The sequence below is a fragment of the Haliaeetus albicilla genome, chromosome 19, assembly GCF_947461875.1.
Source record: "Haliaeetus albicilla chromosome 19, bHalAlb1.1, whole genome shotgun sequence".
NCBI lineage: Eukaryota > Metazoa > Chordata > Aves > Accipitriformes > Accipitridae > Haliaeetus > Haliaeetus albicilla.
In genome coordinates, this window is record NC_091501.1 from 26,321,455 (window position 1) to 26,344,539 (window position 23,085).

General features: G+C 41.1%; 1 protein-coding gene across 2 annotated transcripts in view; it reads left to right on the forward strand.

Moving 5' to 3' along the window:
- Positions 1–23,085, forward strand: part of WNT7B (Wnt family member 7B) — a 98,173-nt gene that overhangs the window by 42,661 nt on the left and 32,427 nt on the right. For both annotated transcript variants that reach the window (XM_069806900.1, XM_069806899.1), the window contains exon 2: positions 12,781–13,007. In XM_069806900.1, coding sequence (XP_069663001.1) covers positions 12,781–13,007 — 227 coding nt within the window. The remainder of the gene's footprint in view (positions 1–12,780; positions 13,008–23,085) is intronic.

Genomic DNA, 23,085 nt, shown 5'->3' on the forward strand with positions numbered 1-23,085 from the left:
TATTAGATTTAGAAAGAGAACTGGAGGAAAAAGGCATGCAAGATGCCTATAGCCAACAGCATCTTCAGTTTGAAGACAAGAAGCAGCTAAATTGGGGTCCATATACAACATAACAAAAACGCAGGTAAATGCTTGCATGTGTATGATTGTCAGTGTGTGTGTGATCTTTTGAGAGAAGATTTTAGAAGGAGAAGTATTTCATCCAGCTGCTTTCACAAGCTTATAGTGATTTGCAAAAAGCCAGGGACACACCCAACATGGGCCACTGGGATAATAACACAGATGCACTATTTTTATGGCTGCCTACCAAATTTAGAAACTCCCTCTGGAAAAACAACTCAAAATGGGTTTTGCTAATCCTTCTGAACACCTGGAATAAGCTCAACAAGCCAGGGAACTAGAAAAGTTACTGTGTGGTTTACCATGGCTCTTACATCACTCAAAATTAAAATTTTGAAATAAGCAGCTGAAAGAAACCTTAGAAATTCATGGATAGCCCTGTTGGGTGTTACATTGTTTTGTGCCAGTGTTGACAGTTCAGATTATAAAACACAGTGTTTTTGTTCGCAGAAAGCCCACATGCTGAATACAATAACATTTTGAATGTTTGGAAATCTGCATAGGAAATATATTTTTTATATTCTACAGTTTCTGGGGGGTCGCCCCCTTTTTTTTACCCTCAAGGCTTTCTCAAACTGCAGCCATTTTATAGTAATGTCCAACTTCTGGGAACAGATCTGAAGGTCTGATGAGTCTCGTAGTGTACTAACAACCAAACCCTGTTTGCTTCTCTTACTAATGTGAATAACCTCACGTAGACAAACCGTCTCACAACTTCAATGGGATAATTCGTGTAAGGAAGTTAAGCATAATTTATCTACCTGATGGATCAGAATTTCTCTTTGCATGATTATCAAGAGCCAGTGGGAGTTTCACTGGGTGCAAGGAATGCAGGCCTGCTCCATAAAAGCGACAAGCAGTTTTGCTTACAGTTGGTTATGATGGTGCAGAAAGGCTGCACATAATTTTCTCACTGGGAAATAAAGGTCACCAAACACACTCTGAAGGGAAAATGCTAGATTAGTTAACACACTAATAGGCTATTAAAAAAAATATTTTTACAAGCGCAGTTCAGTTTGGTATTTGCTCAAAAATATGCTGCATTTTTTTTTCTTTTGCTTTTAGAAAAATATTTATTAGAAGTATACAAAACCTACCAAAGGCAGCATTTCTGCACTCCATATTTCTTAGGTACCTGCCTTAGTGCAAAGCTTCTACTTCTTCGATTCATTTTGGGATTTGGTGTTTACTGTGAAGTCTTCACGCAGGGACTTACTCTGACACATTTACTCAGGCTGACTTGCAGCTTAATAGCAAACTTCCCACTGAAGCAAACTGAGCTACATGACCAGGAAAGCACAAAGGGTGTCAACTATGCATCTGGCACATTGAAATTTGTGATAGGTCTCTTGTATTTAATATGCTGGTCCTCAACGCATTTTCCTTCTTTAAATCAAGGCTTTGCGAGATCTCATCTGAGCTGTGCAGGCTGAAGGGGGCTTTCAGGGCACCTCTGTTTGAGGACCATGCTCACGTTGCAGCCAGCCTAGAGAGCTCATTTATAGCTACCTGTCCAGCCGTAGCACAACCTCCTCATTGCCAAACCTGTCCGAGGAGCAGGACAAGTACCCAGGCGATCAGCCTGTGCCGATCTCGGGTCTATGGCGGTCACACTGCAACTTCTGACAGGTCATCTGGGTCTGTCTGCATGAGGCTGAGCTCATGGGTGGGTGATGGTGCAGAAGTACCCCGGTCTGAGACACGGGCCGGCTCTGCAACTACTCTGTGTCTCCAACACCAAGGACGGGAGGGAGGCTGTGTCTGCTATGTCACCTAAAATTGAACAGATGCCGCTCTGCTGCTTCCATTAGCTTGTGCCTGTGTAATTTTCTGTGGACTCTCTTTCTGGTTGTGCCAACCCGCCACTGAGTAATGTGACATGGCATTTTGCTTACTGGTAGCAACATGACAGTACTAACCACAGGATGGGTGCGGGGTCTCTAAATCAATAGAAAAATTTTAGAAGAGACAAAATTTCTTGATTCCAAAAGCAGATCACCTGGGAGAAACTGTGACGTAATTAGTTATTCTGAAAAAGGGCAAAGAATACCTGCGTTCATGCCAAACCTGGAGAGGTCAATAGTTTCTGCTTCTGGGACTTTGTGTTTCTTTCCCAGTTTTTCCCACATCTTGGAAACAATGCCAAGTGTGTTCACTATAAATGAGTGTACACCAACTAGTGCAATTTGAGGGAAAGGTGAAAGTGGGCCATTGAGGAGGAAGAAGTCTCTGCAACCAAATTGGGAGTACACCAAGGAGCCAACCAGGATCTGCCTGGTACACTGGGGCGCTGCTGAGGATGCGCCCCGTCCTCACACTTGCTTTCTTACCTCCTGCACACTTGTGCGGGAGAGGCTGCCCTTCCCCTGAGGGTGTATCATCCCAAAGCTCCATCAATTGTAGAGAAAAATCAAGAGAAGACCTTACCAACAGCCCCTGTCTTGGCAGACAACGGTCTTAAGTGGGAGAATTAGAGCAGATGGTAAAAACAAACGCTGCCGCTGTTTTGAGCAATGCACCCATTCCAGCTCTGGAAACAGGCCAATAAGTAAACCTGACAGCATCAAGCCTATGGGTTTTTGGTTTTAATTTTGTTTATGGATGTTATTTAATTTCATATCCCAATATCTCATGGCCTTAGCAAAGATTTACCACCTTGACAATGGTGGTAAGGAAAGGAAAAGAAGAAATAGATCATGACTCAGAGTATATCTGTGTATTCAGTGTATAAAAATTCATTGTCACTGACAAAGTGAATTTAATTTTTTCTCTTCTGCTGCTAATTCAAGACCAGTCAGACAGCTTGATTTATGGTCATATATCTGTGCACGAATAGCAACCTCCAGTGGTCATTTAGTCCAAATTGCACATTGTGTGTGTGGTCAATACGGCGTCTCCACCTCCCTCACTTAAAAGGACCTCTGAGACTACTTTGTGTGGCTTTTCAGGTGTAGCTTAAAGCCACATACATGCTTTCTTAACAGCCATTGCAAGTGTAGTCTTAAAATTAACACAAAAGACTAAATTTTCCAACATAATGGTTCATTAGTAGATTCTCAGAATTTATTCTCATTGACTGCTCTGTTCTTGGCTAACAAAAATGAGTTCCTACATGAACCACCACAGCAGTAAGGCCAGATGATTTCCTTTTGGGAAGCAGGTATCTTCCTTTCCTGTAGACCTACTATTACATGCTTTCCTCTTTCAATTTTTGTATCACGTCCATGGAAGCCCTGTGCATGCAAAGCCAAAAAATTAAGATATATCATATACTTAAATGTTAAATAGAAAATACAACAAAGTATGTATTTTAAAATAGATTCCACTAATGGCCCATCTTTAAGATTTAAAACCCACAAATGCATACCTGCTATTAACTGAATGACATTTTAGAGCAAACTAACCAAGGAATATGTGCTTCTGTGCATAAGAACCGTTCTGCCATAGTTTCAGAGCCACACCATGACTGTTACACACATTCATCAGATCTCACAAATTAAGCGGGTTATGGTCTTGCCAAGTCTTGGACTTTGCATGAAGGACTTCTTCATCTTTCTCTTTCCCTTTTAACCTTTTCACAGGGGAGAGCAGTCTGCTAAACTTTGGACAAAGCCAAAACATACACTCCAGTTATGGTTAATTAAGGCTTGGAATGAATAGTTTGGAAAATGCCCATATCTATGCATATGTCATGTCCGATGGAGAGAGTTTATTCATTCTTATTTGCTGTACGAAAAACATAACAAAAGCATGGATTTTACAACTTGAAGTGTGAAATTTTTATTTCTCCATAATATTGAATTGTTTTGGTGTAGACACTGAAAATCTGCGGCTTATCTCTTCCAGCTGTTTTGCTGTTTCAAAGTTGTATTCCCCCCCAGGGGAACTGCAATATCCCACCACAGTTATTCTGCAAGGTAATTTCGCTTTCCACTGTGGTGGATCACTATTCAGCAAACAACTCTGTAACTTTCTGTTAGATATCAGCATGACTCTTTTTAGTCCTAAAGGAAAACAGAAATGGGATGGAAGGCAAATAATAGTGCTAGACATCAATACCAACTGCAAGTGCTCAGCAGGCATCGTGGCATTCAGGAATGGACATTTTTGTAACTGATGGTGGAAGTTGCTTGGTACTTTGCAGGGCATAACACAGGTGTGTGGATGCTTGCAAAACTGAAATGGTAGGTCTTGTTAACTGTGTTTATATAGCCATAAGAAAAACCCTGTATGAAACAGAAGTGTTTCAGTTTGATTTCTAAATCTGATAAGGTCCTGGTTTTTTAGAAGGAATCAAATAATTTTATATCTACACCATTTTTCATTAAACTTACTCAGATAAGTTCAGTTATGCCATGTGTGTCACCACTCTCATCACTGACAAGACCAAAGCAGGAATATTCCAGCCTTTCACAAATTGCCACATGCATGCCAGGAGAGCTGTTGCCTTCTTGCAATTTCCAACACAGGCCTATCAGTTTACTCTGGTTTAGCAAACCAAATGCTTCTTGAAACCCAAATTGCTTTGGAATCAGTGTTTCCCACACTTCAGATATTTTAACATCCTATTTTATTTTTACTGATTTTTATATATACAATATGTCAATGTTTTCTACCATATAACAAGATGCCCCTAGAATAATGTGATTGGCAACACGAAAGAAAAAGCTTGTTATATAGTAGTTTGCCATGCAAATTCAAAATGCCAGCTGTAAGACAGCAAATGTCCAATGTAAATGTAAATGTCCAATTTGCCAGTGTGAGCTATACAATAGGACATTATGAGGCATGTGAGGCATTTTTGTTTTCTGTGACTCTTCCCTTGGTGTAAAAAAATTGAATACAGGTAAACTAGATATGTAACAGGTCTTCAAGATATCCTGTTACGTATCAAGTGTTGCCTCACTGGCTGATGAATAAAAATTATTACACTAGGTCAGCCATGTACTAAATAAGCTATGGGTCAAGTTACAGTCAGATTGGATTGTCATTTTGAGGATAATTCTCAGGAGACATTGTGCCAGAAATGCTCCTGAATCTTAGATACTTTTGCTGTCTCTTGCTCTGGCATGACCAGTAAGAATCATCGAAAGGCCGATACCAAGCACTGGTGGGATCTGTGATATCTGGTGAGTTAAGAGAGTCGAATTTTGTCTCTAACCACTCCCAGCCCTCCTACTCTGCCATAATGCTATTTAGATTAGGCTCCTGGGCCTTCACTTGGAGTGTCTCGCATTAGGAAGCCAAAGCAAGTGCCACTCCCCAGCTCTCCTCCATTTTGGGCTCAGGACCGCTGGTGATCCTATGGTTTTGCACAGCAACTAAAGACACAGTGCAAGCTACAAACCCTTCTTGTAGAGGAAGGCGCCCTGTTGAGTAATGGGGCTTTTACCGCCTCCATTTTGTCTCATAACGTTCACACCTGCCCTGCTGCTTCTGGTACTCGGTGTTGGCTTTTCTCTGGTATACACTAGAGAACTGGTCGGGTAAACGCCGCATCAGCAGGGACTGCATAAAAACGTCATTTCTGAGGAGCTGAGAACGTGCGGGCCCTGAGGACGGAGCCTTGTCGGAGCCGGTGCTCGCTGCGGCCTGTGAGGGCGGGCGCTGGGGACCCCAGGCGGCCCACCGCCACGCCAGCGCTGTGACCGGGGACATCTCTCCGCTCCCCTCCTTCCTCCTGAAGGCTCATCATTTGCTGCCAGCTTCATGGCAGCCGTCCTGTGCCTCCCAGCTGGCACGAATCAAGGTGCTGCTGACGTTCCCCACCCCCCCAGCACTATTTCATCCAGGGTCAGGGTCCTTGTTCCCACTCCTCTCTAAAGCAGGCACTTAGCCTGAGGGACGCTCTGCCCTTGTACGAGTCGTCCCTCAATTTACCTATCCCACTTCTTGACCACAACCGCGCTACCTAATCTAGCAGGCCCTTTTTTGGGTGACCTCCTCAGAGAAATCTCCCCCTTTCCTTTGCTGGGAGCGAACGCGTTGCTGTCCATGGCCCCCAGGTGGGAAGGCTCGGCGCGGAGCTCCAGCAGAGAGGAGCCCACCGCAGGACAGTACCCTGCAGCCCTATTGGGTTTCCATTTCAATAAGACATGCGCCAAACAACCGTTTCCCAAAGCCGGCAGTGGAAAACAAAATTGAAAGCCTAAACATATGCAGATGTCATTCAGAGCCCGGGACGCTCCTGCCAATTTCTGCAACTGATGCACGCTCAAAATATTTACTTAGGAATTCTTAATTAAGTAAACCATTCAGTAGCGGTGTACTGTTTCAGATGTGTTGCAGTGTCATCACAAAATATGTTGGTGGCTCCTTGGAACAAAGAATCCATTATGGGGATTTTTTTATGAGAGACAGTGGGGTAAGTTTTCGGTACAGTGCGCCGAGGTTGAAGTCGTGCAGCTCCTCTGCTGTTAATGGGATTCGTGCGGCTAAATCCCTTCATTCCTTGCTGAAAATGAACCCCCTGCCCAACAGCAGCTTCAGGTGAATATCGAGTAGCAGGGTTAGGGGTGAGATCACGGTGACCTTACGGGCGCCTATTCAAAGGGCTTGCAGGAAGGCTGGCTCAGCGGCTCGGGGGAAATTACGCTGTGCTGCTGTGCAGCCAGGAATACAAATGAGTGAGGGTGTTGGAGAAGAAGGTGTAGCTCCTGAAGCCACTCCTGGCTTGCAATAAAATATTATTTGCCCAGGGAGTAAGGATTGGTAAGAAGAATTTTTAGGATAGGGTTTTGTTTTTTTTTAATCAAAAGTTTAAAAGCAACTTGGTTAAGTGCTTCATCTGTATGGAAGGTGTTGTTGGTTTAATCTCTCTGTTTTACACCTTCTCTTGTTATATATTTGATGGAACTGAATTTTAAGCTCTTTGGAGAAATCTCAGTACACATCTGTGTCTGCACAGCAGCTTGGGGACAGCTCTGAAGGCTGGTTAGTTACTGCTGTTTATACATGGACAGTTCTATTTCATCATTTTGTCAAAATTCAGATTCTTCTAACAACAGTAAAAATTAGAATTTTCCTCATGTAGCGCATGTCGTTGTACAACTGTCCATTTTAAGGATTTACTTTACACATTTTCTACTTGTGCAAAGACTCTAAGACCCTCTGCAAAATACAGTTTGAGTGATGACCTTCCTATATGTGAAATTCATGTGAAGCTGCAAGAACATGGTAACATTTGAAATCAATGAAATGACTAGTTAAGCAAATGCCTACATTTGCAAATATAAAATAGACATTCAAGAAAGCAAATTATGAATGAGGATGACATTTCTCTCTGACAAGCAATACTGCATTAAATTTTATGATGTTCTTAAAACTGACACGATTTTAAGCCTCAGTGTTTCATTTCTGAAGTGTTTTCAAAGACCTTTCACTTCTATGAATTGCTTGGAATATACAGTAATTTTCATGGTTGTGATCTTTCAGTTTTGTGAAAAGGAAAGCTGTAGTTGTTTAGGTCCCGAAGAGAAGACATAACCATAATAGGAAATATATTTTCAGGGAGAATTTTCATTTTTTTTGCAGCAGTAGTCATCTGTGTTTGCATAATTAAACAAGCATTATTTCAGAAAATAGGCTGAAATTTGTCTCCCACTGCCATGAACTTTTGCTTGCTATGACTGCAGTGATAGTTATTTTTTTCAAAGAATGAAAAACTTGACATTTCAGGATTCTGATGCAGAAACCAAGCCTTTGAAAACATTGGTCCTCAGGTTTAGTTTGTCAGAAGTTTGAACTGCAAGGTCCAATCCCAGATTTAGATCAGTGTTTTTCTTCTTTGGATGTAACTCTGTTTATAACTATTGCTCCACTTCAGTCCTGGTGTTTCCCTTGGATTAATGACTAAGTGATGAAGAAAGGTGAAGACTCTCCACATGCCAGCCACTACCGTTAATTGCTTAGGAAACATGACATTATTCCACTAACGCTGTTTAGTTGGATAACCCATGTAGATGATATTTAATTGGATAACCCATGTGGATGACCCAACATAGAACTCAGAAGCGCACATGTGGGAGCTATCACAGTGTGGGATGGTGAAAATTACCATAAAGTGCACCAGAAATCTTAACATAATGCTGCGCTCAGGATTTCCTTGTGATAAGACCCGACGGAGTTTGCACCACAGGGAAAGATTAGATGGGAGAAGATGCCAAAATGTAGCATGGAGGGATCTGCCTTTTGACAGTTATAAAGTGAAACATTCTCCATCTAGTACAAAAAAAAAAAAAAAAAAGTAGCCTTCAACCTGCCAAGGGGCAGGAGCATGGCACAACCCTCCTGAATGTGTGATGGACACACAAACCGAGGGATGCCACAAGAAATAGCGGACAGGAGGTTTGAAATGCTGTTGGGTGCATTTCTTTAATATAAACAAAGTTTTCCAAAACCTCAGTTTCATGATTCAGCATTTCTTTTGGCACTGAAATTATAGTAACAATTTAAAAGTAGGTTAAACAAGTCTGAGGGAATATGCTGGTAAGTTCAGGCCAGAGAGGGGGAAGTCCCTGGAAGTAATAATAAAAAAACTAAGACCCCCTCCACCCCCAATAACTGCAGTTTAATTACTTTTACGAGGAATGTCTTAAAGCACTTTATAAACACATAATAATTACGATATCCTCACAATACCTTCCGAGGCAGATACAATCATGCTTATTTTCTGGATGAATAAACTGACCCACTGTATTAAAATACTTTGACCAAGGCCTGCTCCAAAAACAAGGGGACACCAGAGAATACTCTCTTTAACCTGATTATGAGACAGTAGCAATGTGTATGGAGGAAGAAACTAAACTGAAAATTATATGTGGGGTAGATACTGTTGCTAACTCTTTCTTGCTTTTTTTTTGTTTTGAAAGTCTTAAATTTTTGCTGCCCAGCTTGAGATAACAGTTAGTGGAAACTCTGGGGGCTCAGCACTTTTAAAAAAATTATGTCAGAAAGTTATCTCATAGCTTTTATCAGTATTTTTATTTTTTAAAAAACATTTATATAATATACAAATAATTTTTATATATATTTTTTATCAGTAATTTGGTCATGTGGCCTCCGTAAGTCAATGACCATCCGGCATCCAGGGGACCAGAACTGCCTGTCTTGTGCATGTGTGTCAAGCATCAACTTAAGTTTTGGATGCTTGTGCATGTCTCTTTCTTACAACGCAACCCCGGATTCCTTCAGGATTAGGTTTTCCTAGATGAGTCAGTGTCTGAAGCAGCCCCTGCTGCAAGGAAAACAGGTTAACGGATGGGGAGGTCTTGCAAGACACTTGGGCACCTGCTTTGTCCTAGAGAACCAGGCAAAGCCAGGTGGAGGAACGGGGTAAGGATGAGGCTCAGCCTGAGAGGCACCTGGAGAACCGCTGCATGTGCCAAGGCAGGGAGGTGTTGCTGCCAGGGAGCCCTGGCTGTTGCTCTGCTCTGAAGAATGGCTGTAGAAATTCACCCTTTCCTCAGCTGACCCACTGCCTGGGCATCCCGGCAGAGAGCAAGTGGCTGACTTGGATTCCCTTCAGCCTCCCTCAGGGAGAAGAACCATGGACTCAGATGTAATGGCAGAGTCCCCTGTCCCCCCGGCATCTTCAGGTTACTTACTCTGTACAAGACATCTTTCCCTTGCCATAACTTTAAAACCATGGAAGGGCCAGACCTGGATCCTAACAGGATTTGGGAAAGGGTCCTGGCAATTTAAAGTCATCAAAGAGTGTATGTTTCTGAATACAATACATCAGCTATAAAGGAAAAGTACTTTTCTTTGCGTTTTACTGCAATTGTCGTGCTTTAACCCCAGCCAGCAGCCAAGCACCATGCAGCCGCTCGCTCACCCCCCTCACAGTGGGATGGGGAGAGAATCAGAAGGGTAAAAGTGAGAAAACTCATGGGTTGAGATAAAGGCAGTTTAATAGGTAAAGCAAAAGCCGTGCATGCAAGCAAAGCAAAACAAGGAATCCGTTCCCCATTTCCCATGGGCAGGCAGGTGTTCAGCCATCTCCAGGACAGCAGGGCTCATCATATGTAATGGTGATTTGGAAAGACAAACGCCGTCACTCTGAACATCCCCCCTTCCTTCTTCTTCCCCCAGGTTCACATTCTGAGCACGACGTCCTATGGTGTGGAATATCCCTTGGGTCAGTCGGGGTCAGCTGTCCCAGCTGTGTCCCCTCCCAACTTCTTGTGCTCCCCCAGTCTCCTCGCTGGTGGGGTGGTGAGAGAAGCAGAAAAGGCCTTGACTCTGTGTAAGCCCTGCTCAGCAGGAACGAAAACATCCCTGTGTTATCAACACTGTTTTCAGCACAAATCCAAAACATAGCCCCATACCAGCTACTGTGAAGAAAATTAACTCTATCCCAGCCAAAATCAGCACAGCAACATTTTCAGAATGTATATCTTACTTGATGTGGAGTCGCTGAATTCAGAGAGATATAAGCTCCATGAGCTTTGAAAGAAAGCAACACTTTACTTCTCAGTATTGAGAAGTGCCTGATTTTTAAAAAATTAAATATTGATACTTTCCCCTGTGATTTTCATTAACTTTTGAAGCCATAAGTTTATATATAAAGTGCCATTGTAAAGGTCAGAGAATCTTATTATCTCTACATCAAGCATGTTTTTTCAAAGATTATCATATGTCTTGGAAAGTGCTGATTTAAAGACATCCTAATTTAAATATTTTATTCAGTTGTTTAAGTAGAGGTGGGCCAGAAACAAAACCATAGCTCAAAACCTGCATGAATCTTGGGGACTTGCTGGTTCCAACTTATATTCCAGCTGTGTTGCTCAGTACCCACAGAAACATGAATTAAAGCTACAGATCTGAGCACTCCTGCTGCAAACACTGCGAGTGGTTGGAGCTGCAACTACATTTTGTTCTTGTTTTTGTTTAATAGGTAGCACCGCATGGCATGCATGCTCTATGTTTGCAATACTTTGTCTCTACATCTATAAACACCCCCCAAGCCATAAATAAAAAAACACAATTGGCAAATTTCTAATGGATTGTTAACTTTGGAAAAGATGCACAAATACCTATTAAAGGCAGAGTGAATCATCATGGAGTTTCCATTCCACAGTAAAAGCGGTATTTCATTTTGGCTGGGGAAGAGTTCTCCATTTCACCCTTTTTGCTCTGGCTTTACTGTAGTTTACCGAAATGGCAAAATGAAACACTGATTTTGTTGAAATGCAACATTTATGTAATTTTGCAGTTACCTTTGTGATGAAGTTGATAAATTCCTATAAAATTCTTCAATTTTGTTTAGTCAGCATTTTCCAAAAGGAGTATTTCCAGTTGGAAATTTTTAACTCTAAGAAGAAGGGCTTAAGTAAGTGTTCAAGATGGAGAGGAAAGTAATGGGGAAGTTAGTCTGTATCCTGTTACTACCCTATTTATATGTGGTTACTTCTGTTACTGCGAGACTCCACTTAAACCCAAGATGCTGCAGCTTGATCTGGGCAAGCATCTTTACATTACAGAGGCAGTCAACAACAGCATTTGACGCGAAAATGGAATTACCCATATGACCCAATACCAAGCTGGGACAAGCTGAAGAGAGGAGAGGGTTTGTGGAGATATTTCCTTGCAGGTGCTGAGAAGCATCGACTCTCTCAGCACCCCGGTTTGCCAGCTGAGGAACAGGACAGCCAGCTGAGCACCATGGCAGTGGCTTTTCCAGGCTTTGGTTGCATAGCTGTCTCAGGGTCCATCACACTATACTGAGCAAGGTCTGTTTTGCTAGCACAGCTATACTGCTCTCTGCTCCTGCTGACTTGTCCAGAGCCAGTTGAAGCATCCTGGCATGGACCTGGCTGGTACTTGGTAGATGCGACCTGAGGCATCACTGAAGGTGTACCCATGTTGTCTTATTTTTTAAAACTGTTACCACTTAAAATGTAGCCTGTAAAGATGTTGAAAAATGAGCCTGTAAAGGTGTTGAAAAGTCAGCTGAAAAATGGAAAATAAATGCTCTAAAGTGAAAACATATGGCAGGTGCAAGTTTATGCAAACTTTATAATGAATTCTGAAAATATACTTGAAGAATGAGAACTACAAAAGTTTCTAGTCTGGATGACACATATTAAGGAACACTCCTATGTGCTCCATGATATCTGCCAGACCTAAAAGCACAGTTATGCTGCCGAAATTTCATTAATCACCCAATACCCCAAGTGTAATAGTGGGCAAAAAGGTTGGTAGCATCAAGTCATTCTCTAAATTGTGCTTAACAATCTCAAAAGAGGGATGGATGAACTGCCTGCAGTAACTAAAACACTGAGCCTGAACCTACATAGGCTATTCAAAGCAGACAGGAGTTTCAGAGATTCGCGGACAATCATCACTGTTTTTTGCTTTTAAATATGTCTTGCTTTCCACATCTCATCAGCTGATGGCTGTGTGTAAGACTGGAAGCAAAAGTGCCAAAATTCCATTTCTTTGTTGTTTCTGGCACAAATCAGATCAGGAATTACTGCAAGATTTCCAACCTCTTTTGCCAGACCAGAAAGGTTGGGATAAGTTGGCATAATTATAGGAAGCCAACTTCCAACCCTGCCCCTTTTGCCCAGCGCCTTGCCTGCCACACGGCAGCGCATGGCAAAAGCAATTACTGGCCTCAATTTGGTTATAATGTGTCTTTCTGCTTTTTTTCTTCAGAGCTTTGTCATCTGTGGTGGCTTTAGGAGCTAATATCATCTGCAACAAAATCCCAGGCCTGGCCCCGCGGCAGCGAGCGATCTGCCAGAGCCGCCCTGATGCCATCATTGTGATTGGGGAAGGGGCACAAATGGGAATCAATGAGTGCCAGTACCAGTTTCGGTACGGGAGGTGGAACTGCTCTGCGCTGGGAGAGAAAACAGTCTTTGGACAAGAGCTTCGAGTAGGTAAGGGTGTCTCTAATACAGTGCTGAAGTGAATAGTCTGGGGCTGGTTTTCTTTTTAGCTTTCTCACTGCAGTCCTGCAAAAGTTTATAACCCTCCGGTATTTGCCTACTGGAGTTCAACAGGGCTGCTCCACGAACAACTGTGGTCTGTATGCTTTCACTCATTGCAAAGTAACTGGCAAGTGACATGAAATCTCTAGTGACCTCTAGATGAAGTCATTCATCTCTGTGCCACTTCATACCCAGCAATGACCCAGATGCTTGCACAGGCATCCAAGGACACAGTCGTCACACCCTGTGAAAAAATACTTCCATTTGTCATCCTGTTAGAGGATGCCGTGATAACTGTGGTGCATATTATGGCCAATCAAAAGGGAACTAAAATTAGCTCCAAAAAATCCCTCTGCAGACTTCCCAAAAGCTTAAGTAATGGGAGAGTCCCAGTCAACTGATGGAAGTACAGTGCATACGACACTGGCCTTCCAATATACGCCAGTGGTACATATCCATTTTAGTGTTGCTATCATATTGTAAAGAAAATACTGCAAGTGATTTAAGGCAGGAAACCCATTCAAAGAAAATAATACAGAACCTTGGCCTGACAAGATGTTAGCTGGCAGAAGTTAAATTGATCACTTTCCATTTACCCTATGTCTGATACTATTTCATAGGGGAGATTATGCAAATTTTTTCCAGCACTGAGATCATTATTTTCCTCATGACCCAGCTGAGTATCCTTAGCCTGTTCCTAACCTTTCCTCTCTCCCTCAAGGGCTGCCCACTTACCATTCCCCATACTGTCTGCTGCTCAGTGTTGGGATAATATTCTGTAGTGTGTGGCTCTCACGAGGGTGCTCAGAGTGATACCATCCAGCTTCTCAGTGGGGTTGTAGCCCGTTCTTGTGTCTGATTCTTCTTTTTGTGACATCTTTTTCTTGAATTCAATGGTTCGGGTGAGTCTTGTGCCTCCAACACAACTGAATGTGGTCAGACACAAGATCTCGTTAAAACTGTGTGAAAAAAAGGCATAACATTTCATCCCATCAGTGCAAAGAGGAAAGGACTTACATGGTGCTTTGGTTGTTACTGGAGATCAAGGCTTTGGGTTTTTTTTCCAACACCCTTGTGAAATGAACGCCAAAAGCTGAGGTACACTTAAGTCACCAATGGAAGTGAATATTTTTTCAAGGAACTTGCAAATTTGAGGTCTGGGCTTTTTAAGGGCACAGTGGCCTAGCTGTGAAGTGTTGTAATTGAATAAAGCCATTGGCATCAGGGGAACAGACTTACACCCGCGGAGAATCTGTCATATTCTGTGAGCATTACTCCACACCAAATCACAGAAGTGGAGAGGGCTAAAATTAATAATAAAAAGACCCAGTAAACCAAATCAATTGCAAAAGAAAAGTCTGAGCTTTTTGAACTTCAGAAAAATGTTTGGTAGAATTTGGTTTTGATGCTGAAAAGCTGACAGTGAGGAATTTGCTCATCAGTGTCTCTTCCCATATTTGTCCTAAGATATTTCTAATTCTGTTTAGATAATACTTCTTGCCTAACTTGTTTCTTAAAAAGAGTATAAGTGGAAAGCATTAAATATTCTCAAAACACCATATACAGGAAATAACCTAACATTTGACTTTTATCTTCAACTTTAAATGAACCAGAAAAACATCTAATCACTTGCCTTGACTATTAGAAGCATAGGTCCGGTCCTCCTTGGTTGGTCTTATGCTTATTTATCTTAAGTTGATGTCCAAAATGATGTTGCTGCCAGAAAATATACAGCTGCCAAGCATGCCACCGTTGTACTTCATGCTATGTTGCCTTGATCCGCCAAAGCTTGCAGGCAGGCTCTGACCCTTAGACAAGTAAGTCCTCTTAACTTCGGTGAGATCACTTATGTCCCTGAAGAGGTACATTCCGGAGGGTTGTACCAGCGTCGGTGTCATCACTAAGCTTCCTGGTGAAAAGGCTTTCACCACTTCTGCTCTCCTCTTCAAGCTCAGCATCTTGTGTCACCTCATCAGCTCCATCCTTGTACTCATGAGTAACGACCCTCTTCACCAGAGAGACTCCTTTCATCCTCAGAAACCTTGCAAGTGAGCGCAGTCCAAATACCTAAAGAGGACTACAAGTTGTGCCTGTGCTTTCATTCTGAACATTTCTATACAAAATAAGAGCTACAGGGAACAAAAATTGTTTGGCTTCAGGATGGACCAGCTATCAGGTTGGTCAGACTAAACAAAATTTGAAAAAAAACCAGGGTTTTCTTGAGCCACTGTTCAGGCCATGTTTGCCAAAATGTTCACCAGATTCTTGACCTCTTCACCGAACCTGGGTGGTTTCTTGCAACTCTGAAATGACTGATGTGGAATTTGGCGGGTTCTTTTATGGCTTAACCCAAACACAGACGAAACTTGGCAGTTAGAGCTGAGTTCTGCTTTGACATTTGTTGGGTGTGAAACCACACAAACTCTAACGGATGGAGAAGGTTTACATGACCCCTGCCAGCTGAGCCAGATGAGTTCCATGCAGGTCTATAAAGGTTCCCATAATCCACATGTCTTTATTTGTTTTATTAGTAGAGTAGCACCCAGAGATGATGTGGTCAGTATCTAGGAAAAGGACGGGGTTTAGGAAGTGGTCTTATTACGCCAGTGAGGGGGGGAAAGTAAAAAAAGGACAAAGCTTAAAAAAAACCCCAAACCACTTAAAAACACCTAAAGGTACAAAATACTTGTAAGCATAAATATTCACATGTGTAACAAAACACATCCATGTCTGACACATACAGAAACTCTAAACCAGACATTTTGTTCTTCCTGAACAGACTGAAGGAAGGATTATGACTAAAAAAGACAGGCATGTGTTTCACTTGACCCCAAGGAAAACTTATCTAGCTTCTTACCAGAACTGCTTAGGGAGATGAACAATCAAGGCAAGTTATTCAGGTCACAGGATGGAGAGGGCAAGTAAGCTATGATAGTGTGATATTAATTGCTCTCTATCTGTGCGGGAAAGAGAGGACCTACTCTTTAGCCACTGGGCCAAGGCTCTACCACTAGCACTGACAAGCACAGATTTACGGTTATTCTAACTCGTATCCCAGTGTAACACTCCCACCTCAAACTTCAAAGCAAACCACCAGACTCACCCAACATGAGGTTTCTCCAACAACTGTGCATCTGCTGCCAGCACCACGTCTTGGGGGCCATTATGCTCCAACCATGTGTGTCTTCCAGCCACAACAAAGCAGCAGCCAGAAGGCATGACACAGGAGCAAATGTCCACCCCTGTGACTTCTGGGGATCCTACTGTGCCAGGGGAATCCCCAGTAAGTTATCTAAGCTGGATTGGCACTGAGCTATTTTTTCAAAGACGTGCTTCAGTGAATGAGGGCCGTACCACCTATATAATACATGGGAGTCTGTATTAAAAACAATTGGAATAGTTCAGAGGACAGAATAACAACTGTAGAAATTATGTTAGGCATGGGGCATTTGTGTTGCTGTGAAAGATTTATAGCAGCCAGAGATAAAAAGTGATGGAGAGATCCAAATTAGTAGCATGAGCAAAGGATGTAGCATGGGATGAATTAGCCAAGCATTCTGTATAGTTTTTTTTGGTATATTTTTAGCTGGGAACTTTTCCATAATCATGCCAACCCCAAAGAAAAGTCACTACTACAGTCACTTTACCCATCCTGTCCCTGTACATACTTGTATTTGTCACCTTCCTGCACTCATCCCTAGTTTTCATGCCAGCTCCTCACATAAAGTCATCTTTTGTACTCTCCACTCATTCCCCTTGCTGTAAGCCTCTTTCACAAATTACCTCTTTAAAGATTACCTCTTTAACAAATGGATTCACAAATTAATTAGTTAACGGTATATCGTTGTTACTGATAACCATTGAGGAAATGTAATTGTCCTTCTAATTTTCTGAAGGCAAGGACCCTGATCTGGAAGACTAGAGCCTCTGGTCCTATCAGGTTATTGATGCAAAAGAGCTGCAGCACTAGGGACTGGTCTCTAGTCCCTCAAAGGAGGGTTGGAGCAATCTATCATGTAGGTAACTCTAAAAGTTACAGATCATTAGTAACAGTTGAAAGCAAGTAACTCCAGGCAAGAAGCAGTACAGCCCCTTGAAGTATGGAGTCAGAATCAGTAATGGAAGTGAAACCTACTGTTGTTCTTTGAAAGTGGATTATTCTGGCTGATTATTGGCGCATTCACCATTTCCTTTGGAATTCTCCAGACTGAAGTGCTTATCAACAGACTGCTTTTAACAATACTAAATCCAGGCAAAAATGAGTTGTTTTGAAAAATATAGATGTCAAGATATCAAAAGTAATCTGTAGATGTCTCCTTTGGCAGGCTCATGATGTGGAAAATTATCATGATTTAGCAGTATTCATTTGGCACATCATTGAACTGCATGTCTGTCAGGGAAGAACAAACAGGCAAAAATAAATAGGCAAAACCCAAGGAAGTTCTGAAGTTTTTTTAAAAAAATCTCTGACCTTTTGTATTGATCTGTAGATTTCTGGCATATTGAGAGGATGAATCTGAAGTGAGGTTAAAGCCCTGTTTACCGTGGGAGGTTTAGGAAAACATCTTAAGAAGCTTCCTGTTGCCACCTATTCATTCAACTTTTGGTCCACTCTCCAGGCAGAGAAGGGGAAGGATGGGAGAGAAACTACAGTTTTAAAGACTAACAAAATCTGTGCACGGATTTTATTAATTCACAGGTGAAGAAGACTTTACAAGTTACTTTGAGAAACACAGTCAGAAAATAAAGTTGAATGTCATGGTTATATGCAAGCATGCACTCATACGCACGCACACATAAACTGCCTAAGAAGACAGCATAGTTTCAAAAAGAAGATTAAGAAAGGGAGGGAAACATCTTCTGAAGGAAAGATACTCATGAAAAAAATGATTCTTTCTGTATTTGCACTGGACACAGGTAACCCCACTGGATCCCAGCGCTTCAGCTGCAGGCCTGAAAGAACATGGGAATTGGGCATGAAAAATACATAAGTGATGGTGTCATGGAGAAATGGTTGGCGTCTTATCATACATGCTGAGGGGGTGTCAGTCAGTAAATTATTCTTGGTTCAGGCCATATATAGGCTCAATTAAATTTGGATTCGGACTCACATATGAATCCAGTCATTTTTATTCTGGGCTATGATGGTGGTTTAACCGAGATGCCAAATGTTCATAAAAACCTCCTACCAAAAATGGGAGGAGTAGAGAGGCTCATTATTCTCCAAAAATGGAAATTCACATCCAAGCAGACACATTAATCTAGCACAGTAGTGTCTAGCATGGGACGAGTTGGCCAACTTGGAAAGCTTGACTTGCAGTATGAGCAGAAAACTTGCAATACATGAAGACAGGCGGCATTCTTAGGAATGCTTTACAACCATACTTGTGCTTTAATGCTATCAGCAAATCAATGAAGGGAACCATAAATGAATCCAGATAGTTTGCCTAAAGTAAGTACATTTCTATCTCACTTTTTTGCATTTCTTTCCTCCTGCCATTTCTTTCTCTGTTGCTTTATGTTCTCATTTTCCGATTTTTTTAATTGATTTATGTTGTTAGTTATATATTTATTAATGCTTAGTAATATTCATATATCAGGTTGACTGTATGTTTATTATTCTAACATCTGTGTATTTATTATGGGAAAATCTATCTTTACGGACTTGCGTTATATCCAATAAAAACAATATGGGGGAAAGAAAGAAATCATACAGCTGGAAACAATTTGGAGGGGGAAAATGAGTTGGAATTAGATTATTTTAAATGTGATACAGAGCAGGGTACACACTTCACGGACGGAAAGGCAGTAATCATTTTTGTCGTAGCAGTAGGTGCTATGATTGGTTTAGGCATTTGTCAGTTATTGTGAACCTCAATTGCACAGTGGCTTTTGGACCTAATGTGGAAAAATTTCTGGTTTTTTGTTGTTGTCATATAGCATGGTTCCAGACAACAATGTCCTTGGAGTGTTCGAGCAACTGTTCAGAAAGAAGCTTGTTTTCAGTAATTTGAACTGTATGTCTGCGTTGGTGCTAGGATATGGTAAAAAACATTTCAGTGTGAGAGCTGGCTTCTCAGGAGATGGCATCAGCTTTCAATTCCTAGTGGAGCAGGCTGCCTGGGATGCCAGGAGAGAGGTGCACAGGATGCATTCAATCAATCAGCTGTACTAGGACTGTGTGCAACTTCCAGAAGACCATGCAGGACCAATACAAACTGGGTCTTTATTACTCACATGGCTACCTTGAAGTAACCGCTGATGTCCATTTCACAAAATGTCATCTGGAGCCGTTGCATTTGCAAGTGTGATTTAGTTAAACTAGTAGGTGCTATAAATACCATGGCAAATTTAATGAGCTGTGGCTTATGCAAGGATAGTTTTTAATAGAAGCACAGTGGTGTATAACAAGATGTATAATTCTTGGTTATTTAGAGAGAGAGTTTTCTCATTATTAGGCTGAATTAAAAAAAAAAACCACAAAACATGCATAGTGAACCACCATCCATATCAGCTGGGTAACTGACAGGCAGGCAGAGGCAACTGGTAAAGAGGAAAAAAAAAAAAAAATCTGAGGACATACTTAGTGTGCTCATTTCGCAGGAAAGATTTATCACACTGCAAACATTCATTGCAAAGCCTTCTCTTAAAATGTTTCAAATAGCGCATTTCTTTTCACAACTGACATGTTGTTGCTGGAAGGAGAAACAAAAATATCCTTAAACTTAAGGATATCCAGTATATTTGCTCTAGCTTATTAGATATATATTATTGCAGAAGGATTTCAGTTATGTCAGTGACTATCCCACAAGTTGCCTTACGAAGGTAGGAAGGCCACGCTGGAGCAAAGCTGGGCTATTCCACCTAAAGCCCCACGCACTTGTATTAGTTACCCTACAGGCTGTAAGTTAAGTACTATAAGGCATGCAAGCTGCCTTACGAGGACAGTTTTTCAGGGCAATTCATCTTGATGGAAAGCGAAACAGTGCAAAAAAAGCTGTGATTAGTAGTTACAAGGTAAAGTAAGTGAGCGGGCTATTTTAGTTTGCATTATCATCTTTGGAGGAAATTAAGGAGTTGATTCAAACAGTTCATACTTTCTGAGTGTAGAAGAGTGGGTAAGTTTTCTACTATCACAAATAGCAAAGCAAGACAGTAACCCAAACCAGAATAAGAAAATAAACCTCCCAGCTGGTGGTAGCTGAGGTTGTGAAGAACTGGTAAAAAAGTTATGAAACAACTACTGTGCTAAGAATTTATATTATTTTAACTGAGGAGTCAGCCTATTGTGAGACTGGTAGGTTCAGACTCTTCTTCATTTTAGTAGGTTTCTGTCACTTGGAGGTTTTTAGAAAAATAAAAATATCTTTCTATTCTAAGGAAGTATTGTTGTGTTAAAGAAACATCCTATTTTGAGAGGATGGAGGTTTCCCAGCTTAGTGAATCAGTTTTGTCGGTGATAATTTCTCTGTGCTTTAAAAATTTCTTAGATGCCAGAGCCTCATAATTATCCAGTGAGGCTTTAGTAATATTTTCAAAACATACTGTAAATCATAGATGAAAAGATAAATGTGAATGGACAGTACAATTTGTAAATTATGAGTTGACAGTAATAAATTTTGTTTGACTTTACTAGAAAAAATGTAATTTTACTACATTAGTTTTATCATCTCTACCTCTTTTTCTTTGTCTCCCTATAAAAGAAATGGCTAGCATATATAATCTGTAGCATATAATAATTTCCAACCATGAATAGACAATTTTTTATATTTCCCAATTTATATTCTCTACTCCCTAGTCTTCTTGTAAGGTACTACTGTCTAGTTCAAGTGCAGCTCAGTTGTGTTTTCTTCTCCCTCAAGGGTCATGAGTTTGAAGAAAAGTATAAGTTCTCTTAAATTAAAAAGTTATTGTTGCCATTTAAATATTTACCTCTTTGGCAGAAGGTTTGCTTTGAAAGGCAGACATCTTTATTCTAAACATAGCACTAATAAGTTAATACAATTACATCATGAACTCTGCATGGCTTGCAGCTGGATGAGAAATGGTAGATTTTGACCTGAATGAAATCTGGAGTTTCCATCCTGAGGGAAGTGCTAACTTTTAAAAATTCTGTTTAATTCCATTTTACATATAAAAAAGAAGACTTTCTTGGAATGGGTGCTTTTCTGTAGACATTTTCAGACTACAATACACTGATATACCAGACCCCAAACAACTCTGTTTTGGTTTGTTAGTGCACTTAATTTAAAATTAGTTAAGTAAGTGCATTGATGTAGATTGATGCAGGGAGCTGTAGCTGGGAAGACTCAAGTCTGTATCTATCTCATGAGCTCTTCTCTCGCATGCTTCTGTATGTATTGTAAGCTATATGGTTCCATAACACACCACATATAGCCTGATAAGAGACATCACATAGCATGGCACAATATCTTCCTGTGACCTTAAACCTCAGGTCTCTCAGAAAACAACTGACTGATGTGGGGATGCTGTTTAATACTTTGTTTCTATGGTTCAAAACTAAATGGACCTGGTTTTTATTAAATGGAATAGCTCCATTAAGTGTCAGTATGGAAAATAAACATTTTTTTGGAGAGGGGTGGGTACTTATGGTTCTTGGCACTCTGCAATCATCCTAATAAATATGTAATTAGCTGTAGTGGAAAAGGGTACTGTTATGTATAATGTGGCGTTACAGGCAGAGTCTGTAATGACCTGTAACGCTGATCATCTCCTGCTCAGCATTGGCCAGAACAAAAAATCCTCATTTTCTGTTGCTTTTAACTTTGTCTTTAGCTGCTCAGGATAAAATTTTCCATGTTGCTTTACTGGTCTGCCTTGGGATGAGTGAGTCAGAGGTCCTGTGGAAAAGATAGTATGCAAATTCTAGGCTATTATTTAATTGAATACTGTACCATAATTTGGACACAACAGGGCTAACTGCGTAGCAACATTAAGTTCGGCATTTCCTTACTTCCAAGTGCCTCACTTGGAAAGTTAATGTTCCTTTAATGTAATTTTTTTCATGTCACTTTGTAATAAAATTGCTGGCTACAAATGATCCATAGCATGCGGGCTGAATTAGTTGCTTCCAGTGTCCCAGTCTATTGGTCAATGACTTACAAAGTAATGCACGCTTAAAACAGGAAGGCAAATAACATTTAAAGTTAAATAAAGTGGTGTTGGGCTTAATCCAAAATGACAGGGGCCAAATTCTGGTCCTGTTGCAGTCAGTAGACATTTTGCCACTGTTTTCACCAAAGCCAGGATTTTACAGCCACTAAAAAGGCTCCTTGCTTTTGGGTACAAGCAGAAGTTCAAATTGGAGCTGAATTTCATAGCAGGGACTCAGATAAAACCTAATTAGTTAAATGGAAATCAACTACACGACATCTGATTTTTTAAGTAGAGAGCAACCTTACAAACAGGCAGGTGCTGCCAAATCTTGCCACGGCAAGGAAAGGTCTTTATGTAAGATGACAGGTAGCGCGGGACAGCAGCTAACCTGCTGCTATGCGATCCTGTAATAACTTGGGGTTCTAATGACTTTGGAGATTCCTTGAGCTTTGCTACTGTGGTTAACTATGTTGTCAAAATCTCTTCCCTAGAATTACAGATGATAGGTTTGGTCATCTAGTTCAACCTCTACATCAAGCAGGACAGGCTAAACATAACATTAGACTTCAGAGTTACATGTGTAGCAGCATCCCTCCCTTTCCTCCTCTGTTCTTTGGGATACGTTCTCTTTGGTAAACCATCTGTTTCTAAATTGAAAAGCTTGAAATGCACAGAGAGGCATTTACAAACATTATGAAAAACACAGCAGCTGTTGATCTCTACATTTTGGTTTGCAAACAAATGTTTTAACATTCGGGCTTAGATTGCCGATCCATGCAGTTTGCTGTCTTGCCTCCAGTCATGAGCAATTTCTTTTCCTAATAAAGTGGCTGGCATATTCCAAAATATTACGTCTGACAAATATCTTATTTTCTAATTGACAAAATTTCCTTCCTGAGTATCATGCGTG